Source organism: Heterodontus francisci, chromosome 47 (assembly GCF_036365525.1).
Source record: "Heterodontus francisci isolate sHetFra1 chromosome 47, sHetFra1.hap1, whole genome shotgun sequence".
Lineage (NCBI taxonomy): Eukaryota > Metazoa > Chordata > Chondrichthyes > Heterodontiformes > Heterodontidae > Heterodontus > Heterodontus francisci.
This window is the reverse complement of record NC_090417.1, coordinates 14052609-14064833: the sequence shown is the minus strand read 5'-3', so window position 1 is coordinate 14064833 and position 12225 is coordinate 14052609. Positions and strand designations below refer to the sequence as shown.

Sequence of the window (12225 nt, the reverse complement as noted above, 5' to 3'; positions counted from 1 at the left end):
TGCCCTTGTACCCACTCCACTCCTCTGACGCCTGTTCATGCTTCCAGTTCACTCATGCCCTCTGACCTACTGCCACCTCCGCTCATGGTGGCTCACTGGGGAGCCAAGCGGGAAGGATTTTTATCCCCAGAGACTCATTTATAAATATGTCCTCAAAGGAGTCATTCCACTGCTTTAATGCATCAAAAGCTAATGAGTTACCACAAAGGGCTATTGCGAGAGGGGCAGAAGTTAAGTGATAAACTGCAAAACAGACTCATTTTAACAAACGGAGAGCAGGCATTACACAAGAGCACAACAAGTAATAATATGATCAGTTTTCAGAAAGCATGTGCACTGGTGTCACAGGGATCTCCAGCCTGGAATCGTCGCCTCACTAACACCCATGCAAGGTACTAAACAGCACAAAGCATTAGGGAACATGGATTAAAAAGCATAAAACACAAAATCAAAGGGGAAAAAAAAAGAGGTTGGACAGATAATAACCTGTTGTGAAGAGGCAAAGCTTACAGTTTTGGGGACTTCATAGGCTATCTGAGTAGAAATCCCTCCCATGTCCAATACACCAGTCGTCCTCTTCCGGACAACAGCCGCCTGGGCCTCAGTGCCATGAACGTTGACTTCGACAACAGAATCCTCACCTGTGTGATTTCATCAAAGGACTAACAGTTAGATGATTTTTTGACAAAGGCTTTATTCAAATTTGGCATAATGCACAATTCCAGATTCACGGGTTGGATTGTTTTCCCCCAACGCACCCCAAATATCCAGTTTCTAAGATGAGTTTTCATTTGTAGCTCCATGTTTATAGCACACAGCACCTTGACGCAGGAACACGACCAACACATTGCATTTACAATGACGTCTCTCGCCAGAGTTAGCAGGTTGTGAGTTCAAATCCCATTCCGGAGATTTGAGCACAAAATCCAAGCTGACACTCCCAAAGTAGTGCTGCACTGTTGAAGGTGTTGTCTTTTGGATAATGACCTTAAACTGAGGCCACGCCTGCGCTCTCAGGAAAAGACTGCACGGCAGTTTTATTTTTAAAAGAGGAGCATGAGAGTTGTTCCTGATGTCCTGGCCAATATTGATCCCTCAACCAACGTTGAAAAACTGCTCACTTGGTCATGAACACATTGCAGTTTGTGGGAGCTTGCTGTGCACAAAGTGGCTGCAGCGCTTTTTTATGTTACAACAATGCTTAAACTTCAGAAAGCACTTCATTGGCTGTCGAGCCCTTCGGGAAAAGCTGAGGTCATGAAAGGCGCTATAAAAATGCAAACTATTTCGATCAAATGGACTTTACAGTACTTTTGTATTTTGCAATTTGTGTGTCGACTGTCCTTTCTAAATTCACTCTCGGAACAACATCTACACTTCCCTTTCCAATAAACTTTGAACATTTCATCAGTGCCCACCAGGAGTCCACATATTACTTCCAATGAAACTTGGAATGGCTGGACAATCACAATTCCGTTGGAAGACTGAACATAGGATTCTATTCATGCTGAATCCCTAGGCTACATTTACACTCAATGGGCGGTCATCTGCGAGAGAGAGAAAAGCACTTGAACACGCCCAACTTTCAACCAGACAAAGGAATAGCAGTGATACATTTGTTACTCGTACTCGTATTGTCACAAGCTGGTTTCATCTTCAATGTGTTTTCTCTACATTGGCTCACCGAACTGTGAAAAGCACAAGCATCGGTCAGTTGAACAGGAATCAACCTGGTCAACGTGAACGGACGTTCATTCCAATGCGACAGGTTACATCATGCCAGCAGCACAGACACAGGTTCTGACATTAGTCATCAGTCTTTTATGCAGTACCTTTTCGAATGACGTTGAAAATCCACACATATTACATGCACTACATGACCCAGATCTACAGTTTTTTGTTACTTCTTCAAAGAATTCAGTAAGTTTGGTCAAGTCTGAGCTTCCCTATGAAAGACTGAGGGGTCTACAAGATTATGCAAGTGTTTGATACAACAGACATAAGAGATGTTTCCACTTGTGGGGGAAGCATGAACTACGGTCTATCAATATAAGATAGTCACTCATGAATCCAACTGGGAATTCAGGAGAACTTCTTTCCCCAGAGAGTGATGAGAATGTGGAACTCACTACCACAGGGAGTGGTTGAGGTGAATAGTATCGATTAATTTAAAGGTAAGCTGGATAAACACGAGGGACAGGGACAAGAAGGATCTGTTGATCGGGTTAGATGAAGAAGAGCAGGAGGAGGCTGGTGTGAAGCCTCAACGCCTGCATGGCCAGTTTCTGTGCTGTAAATACCAAATAAAATCCAAGCTGACTATGCTATCATATTTACGGTTTCTCGATGTTTTTCTACTACATCGAAGAGTAAACTTGTCCTCATCCCGCCACCAATATTAAGCTCGCCAGTCTATAGTTCATTTGACTTGTTATATCTCCATTTTTCATATAACCTGTGAAACACAGGTAACAGTGCCTGGATGTGTGATCTTGTGTGATTATCAAGTACTGGCAGGGTATTGACTATTGCAGGGGGCGGGGTGGGTGAACCACAGACAGCCATAATCCTGGACCTCCTCCGATGGCTACGCACGCACGCTTGCAGGATAGGTTGCTGAAGAGACGTTTTCAGGAGTGGAAGCTGTTGATGACTACCTCTTCAGTCACCCTGCGACACTGAGGCCAAAAGCAGTGCTCCAACCGTATCCCGGCCCGGTCGAAACCAGACACCCCAGGGATCTATGGCTCAGCTATTCATGCGGTAAACTTGCTGAGCAATGGGTCCAGCCCTATTCTGTGACAACTTAACTCATGATGTAACAAGGAGCCAAAATACATTCTATGAATCAAGGGATCAGCCAAGGCTAAAACTACTAATTGCGGCATTATAACCAGAACAGCAAGTCGAGAGTAAAACATATCACACATATCATCAGGTATAAGTTAGCTCCACACTATCTTTACAACGCAGAGATAAATTTTTACCATCACTGATGTGGTCAAATCGTCCCAAGACAAAGTTGATTCCGATCCAAGCGTAAACTCCTGAAACCATTTCAATTGAAGAACGTTATTATTACTCCTTCAGATTTGAAACGCATTTAGTTGCAAAAATACTCAACATCAAATACTAATCAGACCAGAATGTTCAAAATTAACCAGTGTGAAGGGTCACTGACGTTTCCAACCAACATGTGTGAACTAATTGGACAGTGAATGTTGCTGACACGAGGACGGAAGTTGTCCGAAAGAGTTAACGATGGGTGGGAATTCACACTCATACTTCAAACTAGCAGCCTCTCGTTCAGTCTGTGCACGGCTGTGACTTCAAGGAGGCAAAAAGAAAATAAGCAGTTCCTTCTGGGCGCGAGATGGCTCAGTTTAAAAGTTCTGAATATCATTTTTTTTTAATTACTCAAGGAACTGACGACTATAACTCGCAAGCAGTTCTGTATATTTTACCACTCATGTTCAGTCATTTAAAAATCGGGAAATTCAAAGTGACTGACATTGTGATTGAAAAGGCCGATGTTATGTAATAAACCCATTTTCAGCTGTATTAATCAAACTGCACCAAGTGATCACCCTTAAGCCATTAAGAAATCTTCTTTCAAACAAAAGGTTTCTTTTTTGAAAAAATTATGTTTTAAAAAAGGTTCCCAATTGAACGGGAACTTTAGACAAAAAAAAACACAAATCAAAATGGGAGCAAATTCTACCCAGATTTCCGATTGCACCCATCATGGAAACTATCTTGCAAGATGCCCATTTCAGCCCATTCAACTCCTGATGGACAAGGTTCAGACTGGGCCCATGAGTTACAAAGCTTTTACTCGTGTCTGTCCAGAGGCATCGCGTTGAAAGGCTCATGAGAGGCTGAAATTGCTTTCTCCCTCACACTTAACTGCCAAACAGCTTTAAAAACACACGATGGAACCCAAACTGATCAATTATCTGGCCACTCGGCTGCACATGGTGACACCAGAAGTCCTGGTTGGAATGCAGATGATTAAGTAATTCTCCCGTCAACCATGCCTGGAGACGGGGCTCGACTTTACTCATGTATGTTACCATCTTCCACTAACAGGATACATGACAGGTCCATGGCTGGCGTTCATGTTCCACTCCAGCCACCTCCCATTTTTCCTTATCCTGTGACCTCTATTAGATCACCCCTCAGCCTACTTTTATCAAGAGATAAGACACCCAGCCTGATCATCTGTGTCTGCTACGTATACCCACGCATTTCTGCTCTAATCCTTGTAAATCTTCTCTTCAATGCCTCAATATCCTTTTGATACGTAGGTGCCCAGAACTGCACACAGTCCTCTCAAGTGTGGCCTAACCAAGGTTTGATACAGCTTGAGCATAACTTCCCAACTTTTCAATTCTACCCCTCCAGAAATAAAGTCAAGTGCTCGTTTGTTTCTTTTTTTTTTACGGCCTCGCCAACCTCTGGTGAAACTTGTAGGAATTGGGATATTAGTATTTCGAGGTCCCTTTGCTCCTCTCACCCAGCTAGATTCTCACCTTACAAGTACTAAGTGATCTCCCTATTCTTCCGACCTCACATTTATGTGTTGAATTTCATTTGCCAATGACTTGCCCTTTCTGCAATTTTATTCATGTCCTCCTGTAATCTGTTGCAGTCCTCCTCAGACAATCCCATCCCCCACCCCCAACCCCAATTTGGTGTCACTTGCAAATTTAGAAATTGTGTTTTTGATTCCCAAGTCCAGAACAAATTGTCAACAGCCGTGGTCCCAGCACTAATTCTTGCGCAACACCACTTCCCACCCTCTGCCACTCTAATAACTACACTTTGCTCCCACTCTCTGCTTTCTGTCTTGAAGCCAGCTAGCAATCCATCTGCCCACTTGTCTCCGACTGCACATTATTCATCAGTCTATGATGCAGCAGCTATGATCGAAGGCCTTTTGAAAGTCCCAGATAAATTACATCTACTACTTTACCACTATCTACTCTCTCAAAAAATGCAGCAAGGTTGGTCAAGCAAGATTTTGCCTCCTGAAATCCATGCTGACGATTCATCACAATATTTTTCTTTTCTAGACGTTATTCTATTCTCGCCTTTCAGAGGGAATGCTGTATTTTGCTGGAGAAATAATCAGGAGGCTTTGCTATAGTCTCTTTCCTGTAACTCGGACAGACTCTGTTTAAATAGGCTCCGCTTGCTGAGTAAACAGACCATTTGCTGCAAGTCCCTGCCCAGCCTTGAGCTCATTCGCTGACATGGTGGTGTCAATACTCATTTTGTTGAAACAAAGCACTGGATCGAACAACACAGAACAGGCTGACTGCCAGCGTCACGGGCTGCACCGTTAATATTCACCCCAATGTGAAATGCACAACATAAAGCGCGTTTGTCGACAGACTCATCAACCTCATGCTCCCGTCAATGCAGAGCACGTACCTTCTTGTTTGCCTGAAATTACTTCTGCATGAGAGTCTGCAAACAGGAAATCAAAGTGCAGTGGAATATCTGTCCGGAGGTCTTCAAGAATGGCATTCTGCTGGCTGTCAAACACAAGTGAACATGCGGTCAATACTCACGCAGATTGAAGTTATTCGCACCGTGATAGATAGAAATCACAATGTTCCCTGCTACCCCTCACTACATGACTCAGACAAGGGCATATCTCAATAGGCCTCTGTCAAGTATGCCTCAGTGACTAATCACAGTGCAGACAATGGCTACTGGCAGGCGATTGGACTGTAGAGGCATCACAGTTGAGTCCAGTTTCGTGCTTGCCCAACCTACCCAGGGCACTTTTCAACAGGCATCGCCAGATCACAACCATGGGTGAGTTTGTTGAATGGTGCAGCCAACACCCACTCAACATCTCTCATTCAGTCTGGTTCAATCAAGTGGCCAGTGGATCAATGGCACAGCTTTGAAATCTTTTGTTCACAATCTGAAATGTTACAGGGGACCAGCTTCTGGAGCTAAGGGCAGACAAGAGGTAGCTTTGCCCCATTCTTTCTACGTCGCCTCCCAATTACCCCATGCTTCAGCCCAACAGGAGACACGCAATGCTGATGCAAGGTTCAAAAACCCCAAAAAACATCTGAATGAGCACAAGATTTTACAGGACATTCCCACGTGCCCCCCTGCAATTCCAGCATTACTGGACCCAGGGAAGGCTGAGAGCCAGGAAAATAGAGTTACAAATGCACAGGTACATGTTGCTCCCATTGCCTTTGATGTGGTGTTAGAAATGAACAGATTTCAAGGCTTGCAGATGCCTATGTGTTAACAGGGAGAATTGGAAGCCAATCACAGATCAACACTGAAACACTCAGGTTGTGGCATCGACCGTTGCATTTCACATAAGTCTCAATCTGTCACCCCAACCAAGTGGAATAATGTTTCAGACAACAAAGGAAGTTAGTTACGTTTCGGGTAAAATCCTCATCCCTGCAGTGCACAGGATGTATAACGGAGTCTCTCGGTGTTTCGAATGTGGAATATGGTCTGCAGCAAAATTCAGAAGAGGAGCCAAGTAATCACTAGCTTTTTCTGGTGTGGTTGCTAAGTCTGAAATACCTGTGGAGAGGAACAGAAAGGTACATGAAACAAAAACAGTTCAGCACAGCATCTGCTGCCTGAGAATAATGTATTATTTACAGCTCGAAGCTTTTTGCCATTGTTGGATGTAAAATAGACTGTCTGCTCTGAGTCCTGCCATCGGTGCTCCCTCCAGCTCCATCTCGTTGGCTGATGCAGTTTACTCAGTCGACACTCTGGACTTGAACTATTGTAAAAGATGTGAAAACACCTCGGTGGGCGGGACATTTTAAACAATATTTTTCAGCATTGTACATGTCCTGATTGCAATGAACCACTGGAATGATGCCAGAATATTCTTTTCAAAACGTAAAGATTTTGCATCTTATGATGAGAGTGATCTGAGCCAGGATTGTTAAAAAGGTTGATGTTCTGCCAGCACAAATATGAAGTGCAAGCAGGATCTGGGACAAGGAGAGGATGCACGGCCAACTGCCATGCTGTACCATTCTCGGATGCTCCGGCTGGGTGAGCAGGAAGGCTGTGAGTTGAAAAGAAACCGCCACTAAATGGAGCAGGTTTCACATCATTATTCAACTCTTACAGCAGATCACAGGCGATGTTGTGTGGCGGATTTCTTGCAAACAGCACTGCTTGGTTTCCCAACGAAGACTGAAGAAGAAACCTCCATAGAATATACAGCAAGAAGCAGGCCACTTGACCCCAGTGATGCATGCTATGCACAGGAACCTCCTCCAGCCATTTTCATCCCACCTTATCAGCAGAAGCTTCTGGTCCCTTCACCCTCAGCAGTTTATCTAGCTTCCTGTCAAAGGCATCTGCTCACCTCAGCCACTCCCCGTGGAAGCAAGTTCCACATTCTCACCACCCACTGGGTAAAGAAGCTTCTCCTGAATTCATTGCTGATTTTATTAGTGACTACCTTATACTTCGGGCCCCGAGTTTTGGTCTGCCCCGAAAACAGAGATATCTTGTTCCCGGGATGGCAGGACTGTCCTGTGAAGAGATTGGGGAAACTGGGCCTGTATTCTCTAGTGTTTCGAAGAATGAGAGGTGATGTCATTGAAACCTACAAAATACTTTAAGGGACAGACAGGGCAGATGCAACTAAGATGTTTCCCCTGGTTGGGGAGTCTAGAACCAGGGAACACAATTTCAAAGTAAGGGGGAAGCCACTTCGGACTGACATGAGGAGAAATGTCTTGACTCAGAGGGTTGTGAATCTTTGGAATTCTCTACCCCAGTGGGCTGTGGAAGCTCAGTCATTGAGGATGTTTAAAGCAGAGATTGACAGATTTCTAAATACAAATGACATAAAGGGATATGGGGAAAGAGAGGGAAAAGGCACTGAAATAGATGATCAGCCATGATCATACTGAATGGTGGGGCAGGCTCGATGGGCTGAATGGCCTACTCCTGTTCCTACATTCTCCATGTCTACCCTATCAAACCCTTTCCGAACTTTGAAGACCTCAAACAGCTCATGGGTTAGCATTCTCTTTTCTGGAGAAAACTGAGCAGGTAGTGAATGGAAGGAGGTAACAGGACGTGCAGCGGGAACAGTTCACGTTTTCAGAGACCAGGACCTCCCAGGTTGGATTCAACGCTGATGCTCAATGAGCACAGCTGGTGCCGGCAGTCTAGGCGAGAAGAAAACAGCCAGAGTTCCCCAAACGACCCCTCAATTGCAATGATGACTGCTGCCAATTTGGCTGTGAGGACGCAACTGTGATGCCCCCTAGAGCCAAACAGTCCGCAAATATTCCCAGTCTTGCCTCACAGAAAATAAACAATGTGATACCTCAGCAAGAACCAACATATTCAGGAGAGGAAAGGGGGGGGGAATATAGTTGGAATTCAGCTGGACAGTCTGAATGTTATTTAATGGTCCAAATGCCTTCTCTCTCTTAACTTTACTGGCATAATGCTAAAAGCATGGAAACAAGGAAATCAATCTGTTTGCCCTCAGCGATACTCTTCATGTAATGTAGTCAGAAAGTGCCTATTAATCAAGGCTAAACTTTTCACCACTCTCCAAATAGCTCTTTAATTGACTGATCAGTTTTTCTAATTGAGTCCCTGCAGCAGAGAAACTAACAGCACAGACAAAGGCCATTCAGCCTCTTGTGCTGGCTTTTCAAAAGAGCAATCTCACACTTATTATCTGTAACCCTTGAAACTCCTCATCCTTAAGTGCGAGTCCAAGTTGCTTTTGAAACTTTCTATGGAATCTGCTTCCACTACATTTTCAGGTCAAGCTTTCCACATCCCAGCAACTGAGTAACAGAAGTCCTCATCTCCCCTCGAGACCTTTAGTCAGTGATTTTAAAATCTCTGACCTCAGGTTACTGGCTCACACACCAGAGGGTATAGTTCCTCTCCATCTACTCCAGCATAACCTCTCACCATGCACATATTTAAACAGCACATGAGAGCATGGGTACCCGACCCCAACACGACGACGTGTTGGGTCTGGGTCGGGTCACTCTTCCGGGTCCGGCATTCGGGCTCAGGTTGGACACAATGACAGCCAGGACGTCAAGGCAGGACAACACTCTGCACTACTCTGCAGTGAGCGATTCCATTGAAGGGAGAGCACAACCTCTTCAATACAGGAATGTATATTTTATAATAATTAATCACTCAAGACCTTCCTGGTCTCTGCATCTCAGCTGCTCACTAGATAAACTTGCAGCAAGCAGGAGTCGAGGTAATGTTTCAGGATATTTTCTGAGCCTTCGGGCAATTGCTGTGTTTATTTTAAGCAATACAGATACTGGTATAGTTTGGCACAACCTGTCTGGGAACAACTCCATGGGTTTCTGTTTAACTCGTGACCAAACAATCACTAACTTCTATGCTAACAATCTTCGGCTCACCACGTCCGGTACGTGGCCAGGTCTGGTGCGGGAAAAAATGCAAAGGACTCGGGCCGGGTCGGATGTGGTTCTGTCGGGCTCGGGTCGGGTTTCATTTGTAGACCCGAGCCGGCCTTTACAGCACACTTCTTTTCTCCCCCCAATCGAGACCATAATTAGTCTCCCAAGTTCGTTTGTCTAACTGCAGTTAGACTGCAGTTAAGTCAGACTGCAGCTCACAGAAGGGGTACTGATTTTAAAATGGGAGGTTACAAGGGGTGGGCGGCACAGTGGCGCAGTGGTTAGCACCGCAGCCTCACAGCTCCAAGGACCCGGGTTCAATTCCGGGTACTGCCTGTGTGGAGTTTTCAAGTTCTCCCTGTGTCTGCGTGGGTTTTCTCCGGGTGCTCCGGTTTCCTCCCACAAGCCAAAAGACTTGCAGGTTGATAGGTAAATTGGCCATTATAAATTGTCACTAGTATAGGTAGGTGGTAGGGAAATATAGGGATAGGTGGGGATGTTTGGTAGGAATATGGGATTAGTGTAGGATTAGTATAAATGGGTGGTTGATGTTCGGCACAGACTCGGTGGGCCGAAGGGCCTGTTTCAGTGCTGTATCTCTAATCTAAAAAAAAACTATTCTTCACTCGAACATTGGAAACAATGATTTCAATTGACTTACAGTGGGGAGACTCACCTGGTTTGATCTTCATCACAACAGGCTGTCTGTTCCTGCCCCTCATCTGTCTGATATCAAGCAGATCGTGTGGATTCCCATTGTGTCTCGGCCAGCAGTACACAAAGAGCCTTGAGCCACTGCTTCCACAATCTACCACAATGCCATAGTTTAAATAAGGGTTGTTTATATCAGTGGCCTCCATGTCTCGCAATTTGGTCAAGTACCTGTAAAGAGGAGGAAGAGAATGGTCAAACAACAGCTTGCACTTATATAGTGCAAAACATCCCCAGACATTTCACTGGAGTACGATGAGTCAACATGTGAGACCGAACCACATTAAGAAATGTCAGGACAGGTTACTAAAAGTTTGGTCAAAGAGGAAGATTTTAAGGAGTGCTTTCAAACAGGGGAGAGGGGTGGAGAAGTTGAAGAAGGGAATTCCAGAGGTTAGGGCCCAGGCAGCTGGAGGCACTGCCACCAATGGTGGAGCGACAACAATGGGAGAACCAGCACTGGAAGAATGCAGTGATCTCAGAGAGTTGTCAGGCTGCAGGAGGTTACAGAGATAGTGAGGGGCAAGGCCATCTGAGGAATGGGAAATCTTGGATGACCATTCTTCAAGTTGAGGTGTTGCCAGAATGGGAATCCATGTCGGTCAGCAAGGGGACTGTGTTAGAGTTCGGATTCGGGAAGCAGAGTTTTCAATGAGCTCATGTTTACGAAGGGTTCAGGTTGGGAAGCCAGCCAGGAGACCAAAGGAACAGTCACGTCTAGAGGTTTGAAGGGATGTCTCAAAGATGAAGACAGAGATAAAGAGGCCGATGGGTATTTCAACGGAATGGAACCTCAAAGTTCAAAACATCACTGCCACTGAGAGATGTTGGTTTGAAATTCCTTTCTCTGTCACCATGTGCTAAGGTCACATTGAGCAAGTTCAGGCCCTTTGTCTCATATCTGCAACATCTGTAGAACTGAAAAGGAAGCTGTCCTGGTCAAAAGTCTTAACTGTGACAAGTAACCCACCATTTCCCTTACCATGGACTACAGCAACACACCTTTGGCATTTTCTGTTTTTAATTGCAGTGTTGTGTTATTTCACTTCAATTCTGAAACCAGTGGTAAAGAGAGGGGCCATTTCCTGTTTACCAATAAGTAGCAAAAAAACCCACACAGTGTGTTTTCCAGTTGTGTCCGAGTAATCGAGAGGTCAGGAGTTCAAATCCCAACATGCCACTTTGCGAGACTCAAAGTCAGACAATACATCTCAGCACTTGTGGCTTAGCATTGACAGAATAATGGCCATGGAAGCCTCCAGATTGTTGCAAAGAAGCCAGCTGGCTCACCAATGTCCTCAGGGGAAGCTAACCAGCGAACTGGATGCGGCTGAACACGCATGCAAGTGCAGTCCCACACGATGTAGTAGACTCCGAATGCTGTTCTCAGGGAAACTAGAGATGGATGCTAAATGCAGGCATGTCAGTAATAAAAAGTGTGATTGATATGTGGATGATATTCATTGAAAGGATGTGTGCGGCACCTGGCCAGGCCAGCATTTATTGCCCACCCCGAAGTGACCTTGAGAAGGTGGTGGTGAGCTGCCTTCTTTAAAGGTTGCAGTCCATGTGGTGAAGATGCTCCATGCTGCTTTTAGACGGGGAGTTCCAGCGATAATGAAGGAACAGCCCAGGCCCGTCTGCCCTCTCAGATGGGCAGAAAAAGCTCCACGGCACTATTTCGAGGCACAGTAGAGCAGTTATTCCCAGTGCCCTGACCAAAATGTATCCCTCAATCAACGTCACCAAAACAGATTATCTAGCCATGACCACATGGCTGTTTGAGAGAGCTTGGTGCGTGCAAACTGGCTGCCGCCTTTCCAACAGTACAACAGTGACGACACTCCCAAGAAGTACTTCACTGGCTTTCTGACATCCTGGTGTTGTGACAGGTGCTGTATCAGTTGAGCTTTGAAAGTGCGATAGATGGTGCTGGAAGGGAACAGGATTGAGAGGTGTCGGGGACGAGTGGGGCAGGAGTGGAAATGAGTTCCACAGTCTGGGTGGATTTCAATTCAAACGGGACAGTGTTGTGTGAGGGTCGGCTTTAACACAGTGAGGATCTGGGGAAAATGAACAGACA

General features: G+C 45.3%; 1 protein-coding gene across 1 annotated transcript in view; it reads right to left on the bottom strand.

The window, feature by feature from the left end:
- The window catches only part of LOC137357161 (uncharacterized), a 115461-nt gene that overhangs the window by 98044 nt on the left and 5192 nt on the right, over positions 1 to 12225 (bottom strand). The window contains exons 4-8 of the mRNA XM_068023261.1: positions 10108 to 10313; positions 6420 to 6570; positions 5437 to 5540; positions 2988 to 3047; positions 487 to 641 (exon numbers count right to left, since the gene is read on the bottom strand). Coding sequence (XP_067879362.1) covers positions 487 to 641; positions 2988 to 3047; positions 5437 to 5540; positions 6420 to 6570; positions 10108 to 10313 — 676 coding nt within the window. The remainder of the gene's footprint in view (positions 1 to 486; positions 642 to 2987; positions 3048 to 5436; positions 5541 to 6419; positions 6571 to 10107; positions 10314 to 12225) is intronic.